Source organism: Hevea brasiliensis, chromosome 16 (assembly GCF_030052815.1).
Source record: "Hevea brasiliensis isolate MT/VB/25A 57/8 chromosome 16, ASM3005281v1, whole genome shotgun sequence".
Classification (NCBI taxonomy): domain Eukaryota; kingdom Viridiplantae; phylum Streptophyta; class Magnoliopsida; order Malpighiales; family Euphorbiaceae; genus Hevea; species Hevea brasiliensis.
The window spans coordinates 41,809,320-41,826,036 of NC_079508.1; the positions used below are offsets into that span (position 1 = coordinate 41,809,320).

At 31.5% G+C, this 16,717-nt stretch overlaps 1 protein-coding gene across 2 annotated transcripts; it reads right to left on the reverse strand.

Moving 5' to 3' along the window:
• Positions 1 to 526: 526 nt before the first annotated feature.
• LOC110652351 (uncharacterized) lies at positions 527 to 11,233 on the reverse strand. 2 transcript variants are annotated; one of them, XM_058138226.1, is made up of 14 exons: positions 10,858 to 11,233; positions 10,118 to 10,657; positions 9,250 to 9,894; positions 8,798 to 9,125; positions 8,416 to 8,671; positions 8,105 to 8,321; positions 7,651 to 8,003; positions 6,710 to 7,216; positions 5,460 to 6,636; positions 4,921 to 5,265; positions 4,540 to 4,777; positions 1,855 to 4,394; positions 1,610 to 1,758; positions 527 to 882 (listed from the first exon to the last, which is right to left on the reverse strand). In XM_058138226.1, the coding sequence occupies exons 1-14, from the start codon at positions 10,933 to 10,935 to the stop codon at positions 663 to 665; spliced, it is 7,593 nt and encodes a 2,530-aa protein (XP_057994209.1). In that variant the 5' UTR covers positions 10,936 to 11,233; the 3' UTR covers positions 527 to 662. The 2 variants fall into 2 exon arrangements, with proteins under 2 accessions (XP_057994209.1, XP_057994208.1); XM_058138225.1 differs by having other exon boundaries at positions 9,250 to 9,897.
• Positions 11,234 to 16,717: the final 5,484 nt, after the last annotated feature.

Here is a 16,717-nt window from a genome sequence, read left to right on the forward strand (position 1 = left end):
TAAAGAGTGGCAACATTCCAAGGTCTTTTGGAAGTAGACCTGTGAAATGGTTTCTTGCCAAAGCAAATTGTTCAAAAGCAGAAGCATTTGACAATGTATATATGGGATCGACCATGCAAGAACTTGTTAGAAGCATGTAGAGCAAGTCCAATTTCAGAAGGAATGGTCCCTTTCATTTGGTTGAAATAGACGTTAAATACATAATTACTGGAGACGTTGCAGATGCCCGAGACGTTGCAGAGGCCCCGAGGAATCTATCTCGTCTGATTATATTCTCCTGAGACATTGCAGAGACGTTGCAAGCCATCCCTTCGCAGACCCATTTCAGAAAGAGATGAAAGATACCTAATGTTCCTGCAAGATTATTTCTTGCCAAGCCCATAGCTTCAGGATTAACTAAAGAACTGGACTGAGCAGGAATGTTTCCTACCAAATGAATTGTTGAAGAGTATGAAATGTGGCAGGCGACGAAGACGACCCTTTAGGGATTTAACTACATTCTCCAAAAATAAAATTGCAGACAGAATAAAACATCCAATACTAGGGATTTTAATTGCTGGAATGGCTCATCAACCACCAAAACAAAGGGTTCAATCCAATTCTATATATACACCTTTCAACTATGAAAAATTTGAAACCACACTACCTTCTTTAGGTAATTGCTAGCAACTTGTAGAATTTGAAGCCTCAGCCCCAGTGCTAGATTTTTCAGCAGTACCACTATCACCATCTTTGACGCTAGTCTTCAGTGCTGCATGTTCCTTTCTTTTGTTACTATCACAGATCAGTAGCTGATCCAGAAGAGGTTCCATCCTTTTCCTTCTTAACTGCAACTTCTTCAAAAGGTCTCGAATTATTCTATTGTCTTGAACTTCCCATTCACTGATCCAACACAAGAGGATACAAGTAGGGCAACTGAGATTAATTTGAATTCAAGGATAATTATGTGTAGATAATAGCTATCAATCAAAGCACTATCCTAAAACCAATAAAATCATTTTGACAAGTTTCAATTATATATATTTATGCCCAAGAACTTTTGAAATTCTGAAAATGAAAGAACTTGTAAGACCATAAAAAACCAAGTGGACCATTTTAGAAAATGTAATGAATGATCCATGCTGTATGTCACAAGGGTGTCTCAATCCCACGTCGGAAAGGAACGGAGGTCCTGGGCTTCTTATAAGCGGGTGTGCTGCACACCCCATCAGTTGCATCTTTTGGGGAGAGTGTAATGACCCCGTGACAATAGCGGCATCAAAGCCAACTAGGCCTCTTCCAACTCACGCCAAGTGCCCGGACGGACCAGGGTAGGCAGGGTGGCCGGCAGCTGGAATCAGGTGGGGGAGAGTGTCACAAGAGTGTCCCAATCCCACATCGAAAAGGAACGAAGGTCCTGGGTTCCTTATAAGCGGGTGTGTTGCACACCCTATCAGGTGCATCTTTTGGGGGGAGGGTAATGACCCCGTGACATGTATCACATAAAAGTTGTTCCCAGGACTCAAAACTCAAAGTGTGCTGAGATATCTTCAATCACATAAGATATCATATAGGTAAAATAACAATAATAATAATAATAATAATGTATAGGCTACATCTTTTAACTGACCTTGAATCCAATGCTGAATAAAGTTGCTGCAATTCATCACGGACTTTGTTTACCATCCCAGCAGCACTTCCACTACTGTGACAACAATTACCCCGACGGCAACATCGCATTGTAGCATTTACAAGGAGAACATATTCTAAAATCATTTCCTGGTAAAGAAGAAAGAAAATTTTCATATGATCAGAAAATTTTCATCTAATCTCCTTAGTTGACATCAGAAAATGAAAAATACAGCTAACCATTACCATCAACCATGAAGCATCAGTCAGTGGGTTAAATTCAACTGTTCCAAGCATAGCCCAAAAGTTCCTATTAGTCTGTTGTGCTTTCACAGGGTCAGATGTAGTGACAAAACTTGAAGCTGAAGGAATCTCTTGGTGATTTATCTTCAAAGAAATCCCTCCGCCAAATGAGTCTTTCCTTGCCAACTTGGAACAGCGAGCTCGGTTGGAAGAAAACATATCATTCTTAAGAAATAATCTCTGCAGAATGCATTTTCTGCCTTGCTCAACATTCAAGTGCAGAAAAATTGCACCTGGAAATGAAAATTCTGCACAATGTAATCCCAGATTGACAACTACAAGAGGGTTTCCAATACCTTTTAGTGCCTCTGAAACAACTTTAATGTTTATATGTGCTTTCTCATGTTCCCTTAACCTCCACAGGGACTTGTAAAACTTCCATGGCAACAAAGAGGTAACTTCTCTCTTATCCAACAAATTGAATAACAAATCATAATACCCATCAAAGTTGATGCAAAGTAGACAAAGCACAACAAACAATCTCAGCACTAGAAGAGGGTAGAATTCCATTTTCAGATTGTACCTTTTGATCCATTTTAGAGGCTCACTACAAATGAGTTTATTAACTGTGTGGGCCACAAAGCCGACAGTTTCTTCAAGTAATGGTTGCACTTGCACATCAGATAAATAATCCAAATTTGTTTCAGTGTTCCATCCCCTGGACATAAGCCATTCAACCAAAGAAGACTTAGTTGTGAAGAAGTAACCTTTCAAGTAGGAAACCAGGATAAGGAGGCGATCCACAAGGTACAAAAATACACTTGGTGAAAAGTCTGTATATTCAGTATCTGCTAAAGCTCTATGGAATTTCACAACCAAATCAAAATCACTTGGATCTTCAATGGAATTATCATTACTTTTAGTTTGGATGAAATTCTCAATGAACTCTTTCCAAGATATATTATCGCCAAGGGTTGTTGCAATCTGCATGTAGAGATTAGTTGAAAATTTTCCAGACAAAATAATCGTCATTAGCATTCCAAGTTGTCCATTAGCAATAGCCCTTGAGCGAATGATTCTGTAGACAACTTCCCTCAATAAATTCCTCGAAAGCTCTGTATCTCTAAGATAAATCATATCTTTTGTCATTGGCATTCGCCAATCCAGTGGATAGATATGTCCAAAGAAGTTCTTAATAGGAATTTCAAGGAATCTCTGCAGGATGTTACTAGAGTCTCTGTGGTTCAAGAATTTTGACTCAATGAGAGACTTTGAAACCCTGAAGATTTCAATTAGAAGCATGGTTTTGCAATTCAAGGATAAAGCATTATCAACTGAAAACACATAAAAAGCTTCTAGAATTTCAAGCACCTTTACACCAACAGTAAGCATTTCTGATGACCAGTAACGTATAGCAGACCAAACAAACTGGTCAGCATCAATCCATATTGAATTCCCTCTCTTAATATTTCGAAGATTAGCGCCCTTAACCCATTCTGCATCAGGATAAAGCAAAAGATACAGTGTCTTCTCATTCTTCAACTGCTTACTTACACCAAAGTAGTTCAAACAGAATTCACTGTAAGAATCTTCTTTCGTATCCTGTATAGAACTCAAAATGTTCTCAATCTCTTCTTTCCAAAAGTTCCAGTAGTAAACTATACCTCCAACAGAAGTTTTCTCCCTGGATTTCTTGTTTTGTGTATATTTTATTAGATCCTCAACCAAATAGACCTCATTCTCATGCTGTGGTGTACCTTGATATAGGTAAGCATCGAGAATTTTTCGTGCACCTAAAATTTTACCTCTGAAACTTCCATGTCTTGCAGAATCTCCCCAATTTTTTTCCATCGTAAATAAGCTGCTCTTTCCATGTGATAAAATGTCTGCCTCAATACAAACAAAATTGTGGTAGTGCTGTGAAACATTCTCAGCATAAGTTTTAGCCTTTATCAAAAGCTCCTCTTTTTTCTCAAACTGCTTCAAGGGCCAGCCTTTGCTTCCATGCACCCAAAGAGAGTTGTATAACACATAGGAAAGGATAACCCCAGATGCTTCTTTAAATCTCCTTCCCATCTGTAGAAGATCAACTCCAAGCAAAATATCACCTTTCATGTTTGCAACATTTGCTGCCTCTAAAAAATTGCCCCTTTCCTTTTCCAACAACACAAGTTCATCAAGGCAATCTACACTTTTCAAGAAAGTACGCATTAGATTCTCAGACTGAAAATCTTTCACAAATTTCATCATGGATTCGGAATCCTGAAGCTTTTGAAAATAAAGTGCACCTCTCTCCAGGAACTTCTGAAGTTCTTCACTTTCAAGAAACCCTTGCCCAATTAGAAATTTATTCTCTTTCCATAATTGGATAAAGTCATATCCCACTTCGAATAATTTCCCATCAGCACAAGCAGACAAGCACTTTGAGAATAAGTTGCATCTAGCATATATTTCAGCTGCTCTTTTATAACATCCTGCACTATAAAAACATTCACCGGCTTCTTCAAGCTTAGATTCCCCACACTTCTCCAAGTAAATTATACCTGCAAAAAAGTAAATTAAATCTATATAAGACAAAGAAAAAGATTTGGAGTTCTGATGAATTTATCTATTGAATTACTAAAAGAAAATAGAAAAATCAATTTGATATCAAATTTACAAACAAAATATATGTACAAGAATGTATACCTGCTTTTTCATATTCACGTAATTCAAAGAAACATAGGGCAGCAGACTCGTTTTTGCCAATTGACTCATAAATATGAGCAGCCTCAGTAAGATGAATGTCTGCCATTTTGGGATTTGAATCCCTCATTTGGTCAGCAGTAGAAACACTACCAGCAGCCACTGCCCACTTTTCCAAATAAGATTCTCCTGCCTTTTCAAAGCAAAATCGTGCCTTGTCATAGTTTTGCTGATAAAAGAACTGTAAAATAACCAAACAAATTGTCAAAGTTTGTCAAGCCTGTCTCTTGGAAACATGCTGCACATTCTAAGTTAGAGAGGGAGATATTTGGGAATATATATATATATATATATATTACTCCCTGCTACAAACATCAAACTAACCTTCATACCACGAGCTTTCCACTCCCTTTGACTGCTTGCAACTTGAATCTCCTGTAGAAAATTGTATTCTAATTCACGAATTTGGACAAGGTGTAGCTTCTCCCAGTAGTTAAACATAGAGCAAAATCGACTCTCAAAAATCCACAACCTTTTCCTTGTGCGAGTGATTGCCACATATAATTGCTTCAGCTCTAAACACAAGGAGATGTGCTTTCCCTCATTGAAAATTGGAAAGGACTTTAGAAGAGGGGAATCAATCAAATTTTGCTCTTTCATATATCCATATATAACTTCCCATTGATCCTTCAGAGGAGAAGAGCTAAAAAAGTTGTACAACAAGACATCCTAAAATTGTGGATTAAAAACTGAGTTAATGTGAAGGCAGTAAGATTATAAGACATGGACACTATATCAAGGAAAATTATGATTTGGGGGCACAAACAGTTGGGAAAAAAATTTACAAAGGAAACTTTCCACAACAAAAACAGCTGCAAAACCAATAACCTACTTTAAAAGCACACGAGTGAAGAGAATCTCACCTGAAACTCTAGGCCTTTGCACTCCGTTAATGTCAAGACAAGTGCTTGCTTTCCCACATAATTGAGAACTTCATTCCTATGACTGTCATCTCTCACTAAAATGACTTGTTCAGCTCCAAAACCAAAAATCCCACGGTCAAAGCTTCCACTGCCTTTGAAAAACGAGCATAATGTGTTCTCCCCATTTCTCATCTGTACCCACACTGGTTCTTCCCCATTTACAAGACTTGTTTCAGGTTGCAATCTATCAACAGAGGAAGGAAAGAAATGATAAAGAAGGTTAAGAACACTATTAGCTAACTTTAAAACACCAGCATGGGAACGGAAGTTCTGGCTTAAATTAAAGATATCAGAGACTTGTCCCTTCCCATTTCTCTCACATGCTGTGAACTCTCTATAAAAAAGAGCTTTTATATCTTTGAACCTAAAATCAACCCCTCTTACAATGGTTTGGGCTGTATCACCAGAAAAAACAAACCCATCCTCAAAATTTCTGCAGATATATTTGAAGAGGGAAATTTGTCTCATTGTCAAATCCTGCACTTCATCAACATACACAAAGTCCATTTTCTCACCCTCATAGTTCTCATCTCCAAGCCGGTGATGAAGGTCAATTACAAAGTCAGACAAATCAAACTCCCCTCTTGTTTTCTTTTTCTTTTCATATTGAATAAAAATATCATAAATCGTACCTCTTTCTTGTTCACTTAGATGAGATAACCTACGCCTAGAATAGGAAATATAATCCTCCCTACTTAGTTTATCATCTTGGACACCAACACAGGAACCTCCTTTTATATGAGAAACTATCTCCGCAAAAATTGTGGATGGATCAAGTTTCTTTGTTAGCTGTATACTGAAATGGGGCCAGTAAGCTGAACAAAACTTGTCATAATGAACCTCCTTTGTCCTGATAAAAGTTTTTAAGGCCATGGATCTAGAACCTTTTCTCTTTTCCTGAGAAAGTCCCGTAAATTCAAGTAATCTTCCAAAAAACGACCTGCCAACTGTTCCATCCAGCATCATTAAGAATTTGTTAAATGTTATTACAAGAGGATAGGAACTTCGTGGGATATCAGAAAAAGAATCTGGAATGTCTGAAAATTGTGATGCCTCATCAATATCATCCAAATTAGACTGAAAGCCTTCAGCTGAAGAATTGCAGCCACACATTGATCTGCATGATCAAAATACAAATTGTAAAAAAGGAATATAAAAGTAGAGAATTATCCATTGACTTATTGTTTTACCTTTTTAAGCGTGAAATGTATTGTCTAACAGCATAACACAGCTTAACATTGACAGTAACAAAGATTTGCCGCAAAATATTTCCCTTGATTTCAACTTCACTTCCAGCATTATCTTTCCTCAGAGTACTACTTGCAGAAGAATTGCTTTCAACTTTATGAAACCCTTCTGCAGCTAAATGGTAAAGCTGCTCCTTTTGAACTAACTTCATAATTAAAACAGTGGTTTTACCTGTACCTGATCTACCTAGTATAAAGGAACTTCCACTGAATTCGATGATGTCCTTTTCTTCTTCTGTTAGCTCAAAAAGGAAATCAATTTCATTTCCATCACAACCAGAAAGCAAGTGACTTACAACTCCAGCAGACAAGGCGTAGAATTTCATAAGCAGAAAACTGTCACTTGATTTGCAACTCTCGACAAAGGCACTTGAATTATTCCCACTCTGCACACAATCTCTCTTATAACGGGAAATACAAGAATTCCAACTCTTAGGAACTTCCAGATCCCTGAGAGAGAGAGAGAGAGAGAGAGAGAGAGAGAGAGAGAGAGAGATAGGAAATGATTAAAAGAGAATATAAGTAAAATTGTTAAGACGCTGTTACAGTTGCAAAATACTTCAGCAAATCAGTATTTTGTGTGTGTATGTTGTAATATCTAAGTATGTAATCACCAGTCAAAAGCAAGTGTAGCAGCTAATCAGTCTCAGCTTTGTGTCTGCTCAAGTTTGAATTGTGAAAACCTAAGTATGCCTATAAAAAAGCATATGTACTCTTATTTTATAATGAGCGAAACCAGATAAATCTTCAGAATTTTTCTTCAAATTCTATAGTTTCTCATAAAATGTCTCAGTTTGCAGCAACAGAATAAACTTAGATTGAGGGTCCTGGGAGTAACATGATTACTGAGATATAGATTTTGATAGAAGGCACAATGAGCATACCCCTCAAGACACTTCACCTTGCAACGTTTGATAAATTCATCAGTATATGACTGAAATATAGTACTAAGATGATCAACCAACAATGGTATGTCCTCCAGAGGCAATATATCCCACACCTTCAAGACTTGGATGTAGCATGAATCCTTCACAACATCAATTGAGCAAATAATGTGCAGATCTTTAACCTTAAATTGTTTCAACATCTGGGAGAAGTCATCACAAACTAAGTTTGTACTCCTCCTCTTTGGCCGCCAACCACAAGAAAGCCTCAGTAATAAATTCAAAATCAACTTCTTTGTTTCAGAAGACTTCAACTTTTCAAATGACTTTCTGAAGTTGTCACTGAATAGAACCTGATAATGTTTGAGGTAAAAAAATAAAAACAATAAAACATTAAAAGAGGAAATAAACCACCTTATCAAAGGCAATTAGAAGAAATTAGCATGGCAGGTACCTTCCATCTGGCATTTTTGAAAAGTAAACTATCAGCATTGAGGAAATCATCAAGCTGATCCATTTCTTTCTTCACCTCTAGCACAACATCTGCCAAATCCTCATCTTCTTCAGCATTATAGAAACAATTACGATCCTTAGCATCTTGGACTATCGATTTCCAAACAGTGTTACTATCAAAAAGAGTTCTTCCATCTCCCACAATCCAAAGGCAGCATCTAAAAAGACAATCATTGCTTCATATATTTAAAAGACAATTGGGATACACAATAAAAAATAATAATAATAATAAAAATAATAATTCTTATGTACCTGGCCCTTGTCAATGCTACATTAGTTCTCTGCCTGTTGGAAATGTCCCCAACTGATCCTTTAGCATTAGATCTTACAGTAGAAAATATGATTACATCTTCTTCTCCACCCTGGAATCCATCAATTGTACTCACTTTCAGTGAAAATCTGTCAAAGCTATCATACTTCTGTCCAACTTTTTCCTTGATTGCAATGACTTGTGCAGTGTAGGTAGCAACTATGCCAACACTAAGCATCTCTTTTGATTTGCCCCATGCTTCAAAACAAACATTTTGAAAAAAAAAAAAAAAACAATAAATACGAAGGAAAGTAAAACCATCTATATCTTATTTTGCAACTTGGTTGAAGAAAAGGAAAGGAAAGAGAAATATGCTTGAGGCACCTTTAAACAATTTTCGGATGATTTTTGTCACCATTGCAACTTCAACCATATTTTTAAAGCTACATGTGAAGCTATCCATTTCCTCTCTTCCACAAGAAACATTTATGAAAGAGTACGGACCAAACAATGGAAGCAGACGAATGCACTTTTTGTATCTTTTATTTTTAACATTTGGAGCATCCAAAATTTGGTTGCCATAGAATTCTGAATTAGGAAGCAAACTGATAAGTGGATGCATTCTGTACTGCATATCCAGAATATGCTTTGAATGACCAATTGAAATCAACCTTTCAAACAAACTTCTTCCAAAGCCAGCTCTAGCAGAAGCCTATTAGGAAAAGAGGAAAGAAATAGAAAATAAATAAATAAATATATACATATATATAAGTGAAAACATATGTAGTTGCAAGAGTGTACTCCTTATGCAAAACAAATCAATAATATATTATTACATTGCTTGTAACCGTTGCTGATAGCTGACAGTGATCACCAAAAAGAACACTATGCCTGACACCTGGCAGTTGCAATGGTATGGATAATTCACATTCTTTCAGCTGTGCAGCCTCATCAACAATTAACAGGTTCAGTTTATTTGCTAGAACTGAATGTAGTGCATAAGAACTCGAAGCAGTACAAAATATTAAGGAAGCAGTCAATAATCGTGAACTACTATCCAGAGTTTCAACTTGATGATCCATATATATCTCTCCAATGTGTGCATTAACTCCTGACAAGCCTTGATCACCAAAATAGAGAATCCTGCCCAATAAGTATGATGCTTCAGACGACTCCTTTACCAGCTTCAAAACACGAGATGCCAATTCTGCAATTGCAACATCTGTTGGGGCACAGACAAGACTCCTACGATTCATTCTTAAGAGAGTATAAAGGAAAATACTCAACGTTCTCGTTTTTCCTGTCCCTGGAGGGCCCAGAATAAGTTCCACAAAAGATCTGTGATTACATTCAATTCTATAAAGAATGTCAACAACCACTTTCCTTTGTGACTTATTCAGCTCAGATGGCAAAGTCCTAATATATTCTTCAAATACAAGGCAATTTCCTCGCGCACGACATAGGGCATAGTTCTTCTCATCCTGCTGATACCCATAATTCCACATTAAAATTTCGAATCACAATGAATGTCCTCTGAATGTAAGGTGTGTACCAAATAGAACAATAAAACGAAAATACATAGTAAATTAATAAAATTTATGCCCAACTCCTTAAATAAGGAGTTGGAAAACTCATGAACAATATTGATTGTCAATCAAATTTTACTGGCAACAGATGTTCTATGCAAGAAAATGAATGAATTACCTGAGTGGGAGAGCACAAGATTTGCTTAATAACATTCATATTTCCACCCATTTGCAATGAATTCCATATTCTTTCATTTGTCCTCATATTCATCAAGAAAACTATGAACAAAGGCCTCCCTGATGACAACTTGACTTGAATCTCTTTAGAAGATAGGACTCGAAGAAAAGTAAGAGTATGACCATCCCCATTCTTATTTTCTGTAATCTTAGACAGTAACGCCCATCCCCTTTCAAGCTGTGGCAGATCAGAAACAGCTTCAGGTTTAGCATCTGTAAAAACAAAGTAATCTCCTGCAAATGTCCTGTAAGACCTTTCTCCATCAACTCCACATCTGTTTCTCCAGTAATCAACCTCAATATCATAATAAAGTTTTCCATTTTGTTTGGTACTATCAAAGTACGTCACTTGAGCGTAAGGTGCTCTGGATACCTTCTCCAGACTTGAAGCCAGCTGCGCTCTAGTTTCCTCCAGTAATGGATAAACAAATGACGCAAAATACTGATCCACTGCCTGAAACGAATCGGGGATCTTCTCAACCTACAAGAAATATATAAAATTAACTACCCATAAGCTATGGCTTAGAAGTACAGAGTACTCACTCCTCAAAGCACTAACAACTAAAGTTAAGAACTTAAACAGAGTGGGAGTCCAAAAAAGAAATTATGAAATCAACTTGGCAAGGCTAAAACAATCAAGAACAGTACTAATTAATTTGGCAAAGGGAATGAACTTAGCACCTTCTCTTTGTAGAGCTCTTCATCAAGAATGTCACTTAAAGACCAAGAAAAGACCTCATCAATCAAGCCTTTTCCCATGGGAACTCTCTGATTTGTTCTCTGTTCAAAATTACTTACAATGAATCATTTGCTTCAAAGGACCTTATCTTAGTGATCGAATTTTTCAAGAGTGCTGAGAAGGGTTGTGTGCATTTCCAAAGCTTCTAACTATAAACATTGAGTTATCTTAAGTGGCAATCTTCAGAATTTCTATAAGTGGAGAAGTGGAAGAGGCTCCAAGGGGGCTTTGGGATGTTGTACGAGAGAGTGAGAGGAAAATTGTAGGTACGTCCCTACGTAGGAACAGGGAATTCTTTGGCCACATTTTATTTTTGAGTTAATTAGTATTTAGTTATTATATTTTAATAAAATTAATTATTTATTTTATATAATTTAATTTTATTAACTATTTAATTCTTTAAATTTTTTTTATATATCTAAATTACTCTGACTCTCTTTTCTTTATATACCATTTTTCTATATTAATTTTTTTTTATATCTATATCTTTCTCCCTCTTCTTTTAATCTCTTAAAATAGAAAAATTAAATAATAATTTAATAAACAGTAATTAATAAAAATTTTAATAAAAAAATTAAATAATTTAATAAAAATAAAATAAAAAATTAAATATATATTTTTTCAAAAACATTAATCAAATAGCTAATTTTGTAGAATAATTTTCCTAGAACTCATTAATTCGGTTAGTTTCCACTTTAATTAAAGAAGATTTCAAATCTCATAATTTATTATTTCTTTAATGACAGATAAAATTTAATTTTATCAATTTTATTATGATAACTTATTTTCATTGTTTTTTATCTTAATTGCAAAATTCATCCTTTCTTTTCTTTTCCTTCGTTTTTAAGAATTAAAAGAAACAAATTGATAAAAAGATGGAGAAATTTTCACTAAAAATAGAATACTAACAGAGAATTTTTGTCATTAAACTAAAGGGTAAACAATTATCTTTTTTTTTTCCTTTTATCTATGCCTATAATTAATATATACTTTTTATTTAATAATTATTTGCCAAAAAATAATATAGAAATCATAATATGTTAAGCGAATCTATACATCTATCTATGTACTTATATAAAGTGTATGAATTTTTTTTTAATAATACCACGTAAGATATATATATATATATAAAGCAGATAAATTCTTTTTTTATTGATGTCACAAAAAATTTTAATTTTATGTGAAGTGACAATTTTTCTTACTTTATTATTTTTGTCAACTTTAATTTACATTTAATTACGGCTAATTAAATTAAATTTGTGATCGTTTATTAAAGTTATATAGCATTTATAGACTATTGATTTTTGACCAATAGTTTATAAAAGAAAAAAAGTGGTTGTATTTATATAACTCATATTTAATTTTAATTTAGTTATTTAATTATAATATAAATTTCACTTAATTAACTTGACCTTTCAAATTCAAATAATGATAAATTATTTATATATTTCTTAAATGGTTCTAATATATAATTATTATTTTATTTTATTTTATTTTAATTTTTCAATTGGAATTCAAATTTCACTTTTTAATTAATTTAACTTTTTAAATCCAAATAATAATTTACCTTTCGAGCTTTTTTATTAATTAATTTAATTTAATAATTTTAACCTATTTGATCAGTAAAATTTTCTCTGATTTTAATTTAAGTATAATTATAATCAATTAATTTATTTATAGCTTAATTTATAAAAAATATATTTTTTTTTATTTAAATCATTGCATACGTAAATGAATAAAAAAATTATCAAATTACACCTCTTGTGATACCCATATTAGCCACATACAAAAGCACAGGCAATTACCCAATATAAATAATGGTGAAACTATTAAGGGCAGAGATAGTCCTGGGCACAGATCAATTCAGATTGAAATCAGCAATTTCAGTTTGTGGAGCTTAGAGATTTAAATCAAACCGCTTCGAATTAATTCTTAACGGTTGTGATCTTAGTGGTTCTGGGTCTGAATTAGTAGCAATTTCAATTCCAATTCAAGAGAAATGGTCCGATTCTAATTTTAAACTAATAAAACTGTTTTTTGATACGAAAGAAAAAAATCTGTATTTTTTACACCAAACTCATTGTTTATTTTATTTATTTCTTTTTTTTTTCAAATAATACATTTTTTTTGTAAATAATAAAAAAATATATATTTATACGAAAATATGTATAAAATTAATTAAAAATATATATATAAAAAACATAAATTTATATTTAAAAATTTAATTTAATGATCGATAAACTCATCCTCCCGTATTTAGTATTTCTCACCTGCATCAAAAAAGTTTGTTCCACTGCGATTTTTGAAATGAGGGTTGCAAGCACTTCATTATTATCATATTGAATAAAATTGAAAACTGTGATTTGCGTTTCTTCCCATAATTGAAAGATGGGAAAAACCAAATCGAAATTATCACCAAACTTAAATAAACTATTATAATTGAACTTCCTATTAGGAAGAAGATGGGAGATTATGGTTTCGATATAGAAAGTTAGGAAAAATTATATCCTGATGAGCAAACCGTAAGGGAATTATAGTTGTATGATAAGATTCATATATATCTACAACTAATTATATTAAGTTTTGTATAATTTTTAGAAAAATCTGTTTTTAAGAATGCATAATATTTTATTAAATAATCATATAAACCATGCATCCATTTTAACATAGTATCAAAAACAAATGGAAGATGAAAAATTGAAAGAATTTCTTTAAAGTAATTTAGCAATTTTCCTTTCATAGCACCAATAAATTCCTTCAATTCTTCATCATTGTCATGCCTTATTAATGTAGCAACAATATTTATGACTTCAACAAGAAATAAGTGTGGAGTTATGCGCACTAATTATTTAGGTCACAACTAATAACGCTAGGAAGACAATGATCAACAAAAGCACACAATTCCAATACAGGTGTTTACCACCTTATAGGATATCTTCAAAAAATTAATAGTTAGTCCCTTTATTTTAATGAAGTTAACTATTTAGTCATTTTATTTTAAAAAATACATTATTTAATGTTTATATTCTTTTTAATTTACTCTTTAATTCCTCCAGTCATTTTAGGAGTTAATAAAGCATGAAAGTTTAAAATGCCCTTAATTCCTTAATTGGGTTATTCAATTTTAGATTAAGTTGCTAATTTAAATTTTATCCTGTACCTATATTTTAAAAAACATAACCATATAGTTCTTTTATTTATTAGATTATTTCACCCCCATAACAATAATTTATCTCTCCTTTAAATACATTAACTAATAGAAAACTTAATTTTAATTCGATAGACAGACTAATTAATACATTTTTTAAAATAAAAAAATTAAATAATTAATTTAATTAAAATAGATAGACTAAATAATAATTTTTTATAAAAAATTTTAAAAATATAATTACATCTTAAACACATAAATTAACAACATGGCATATATATCTAATATAAGAAAAATCTACCATCTAAAATTGATTGAAATGCTCTTTTCACATAAACAATAGATGCGGTATTTATAGAAGTATTTATTAAAACCAATAGAATTTTTTTTTTAATGTCAAAGAATACTCATTTTACATAAACTTTTTATTAATTAGTATATATATATATATATATATATATATATATATATATATATATATATATATATATATATTAAAGTGAAAAGAAATATTAAATTTTAGATATAATCTTTTAAGTAATTTAAATTGTAATGATGGAAGAAATGCTTGTTATTAATTAGTCATTTTTTTGTTCGTTTTAAATAAGAACAAATATAAATATGTATAGGAATAATAATGGAGTAAGTCAGAGATGGAGATTGCTCTCCTATCTGCTTCACATAAGTTTAGGTTTGGGATAGAGACCTTCTCGTTAGGGAGTAAGGTGCAAGTGAGACTAGTTTTTTCACAAAGGCTTTTTATTTTATTTTTTTATTTTAATTTATTTCATATAATATAAAATTATCTATTAAAAAATAAAACGTAAATTATAAGTTTTAAATATAATTTTAATAATATATTTATATATAAATATAATAAATAATAATAATAATATATTACCATGTGCTGTAAATTTCAAAAACAAAGATTATATTAAAATAAAATAAAAAAAAAAAAATCAAATCAACACGAATCGAATGGACATTCAAAAACTTTTGCCAACCCTAGATATATGAGGTAACTTCGTGAGAGGGGTTTCCTCTCCCAGGTTAGGGTTACCTGCTTCGTGATAAGTCTTGGCTCTTTTTACAATGTTCTTTTTGTGGTGCTATAACTCAACTAATCTAGTCCCACATCAAATAATGTTGCTAACCATTCCACGCAATGAAATAGCCTTTTTCATTTTCACCCTCAGGTAAATTGCATTAACCATCTTATGATTTATATAATTATTTTATTTTAATTATTTAACTTTAATTTATTAAAATAAATCTCTTAATTTTAATTTTTACAATATTATCTTTTTATCCTCTTTTTCTTTTTTTATCTTTATTGTTAAATTAATTAATAATTATTATCAATAAAATTATTTTATTTTAACTAAAATTATTAATTATATATATTATTTTTTATTAATTAAAATTTCATTTGCAATAACAATTAAAAAATAATAATATAATAAAAATAAATTTTAAATTCTAAAATGATATTTTATTAATATATAATATTTTATCAATATTTAGTTTTTATTTAAAAATTAAAAATAATAATAAAAATAAATTTATAGATTTATTTGGATAGATATTAATTTAGTGTTAGTTTAAAAAAAATAAACCTAGAAATTTATTATTAAAAAGATTTTTTAATAAATTAAAATTGAATGACTGAAATAAAATAACTACTAAATTGAGGGACAGTAAGTACAATTTTCCCCTCGTAAGCTTAAAACTTTATACATATACATTCAATATTTTTAACTTCAGTCTCCAATCTTTAGTTATTTGAAATAGAGAAAGGGTAAATATGGTATTTACATTTGGCATTAAGGCTTAATTAAATACAAAAATAACTTTTTTGTGACTAAATTGATAAATATGATCAACTTGACATAAATTTGAAAATTGAGATACATGGTATTGCATAAGTGCTTGAGGTTTACTCTTTAATATTTTATGAAAATAATAATTAAGCCTTTCTTTGTTTTTTTACTAATTTTTTAAAGAATATTAAAAAAAGTATTTTAAAAATAAATATTTTTAATGTTAGAATTGTTAATATTTATTGAACTTGTTAATTTGTTTTTTCAATTTTAAGGTAAAATTAAGAGACTAAAAAAATTAGTTGATGAAAATTTTTTATTTTAATTTTCAATTGAATTTTATTTTATTATTTTTATTGTTTTTTGAAAGGAAAAGCATAGAAATAGATGAAGTGAGGGAGAAAAAGTTGGAAAATAATAATAAAAAAAAGCATATATAGAATGACCAAATTGTAGCATTTATAAACTTTAGTACTAAATTGTAAAATATCAAATTTGAAGCATAGCAAATCATTAAAAAAAATTATAAAATTGATAAGGTCAACTTAAATTTTTTACCATTACTTTTGGGATGTAAAAAACCAGGACAACTAGAATAAATCAATTTTTTTTTTACCAAGCAAAAGTTGAGCAAATTAATTAGGATTCCCTTTGGCATAGGGTTTCCTACTCCTAGACTCAATATCATATTCATATAAAAATAATAATAAAAAAAAATTGTCCAACATCAAAATCAATTGCATATTAAGTCAAGCCAGGCCAACCCCATAACCCCTTTTTCTCCTTGATTTGTGCACATTATTATTATTATTATTATTATTATTATTATTATTA

What these genes read in the sequence shown, in the direction of transcription:
- LOC110652351 (XM_058138225.1), bottom strand. Translation starts at nt 10,935, where the DNA reads ATGGGAAAAGGCTTGATTGATGAGGTCTTTTCTTGGTCTTTAAGTGAC. An exon ending in TACATTTCACGCTTAAAAAG is followed by an intron (nt 6,637 to 6,709) that starts GTAAAACAATAA and finishes TTGATCATGCAG; the next exon opens with ATCAATGTGTGGCTGCAATT. An exon ending in CTGATGCTTCATGGTTGATG is followed by an intron (nt 1,759 to 1,854) that starts GTAATGGTTAGC and finishes CTTCTTTACCAG; the next exon opens with GAAATGATTTTAGAATATGT.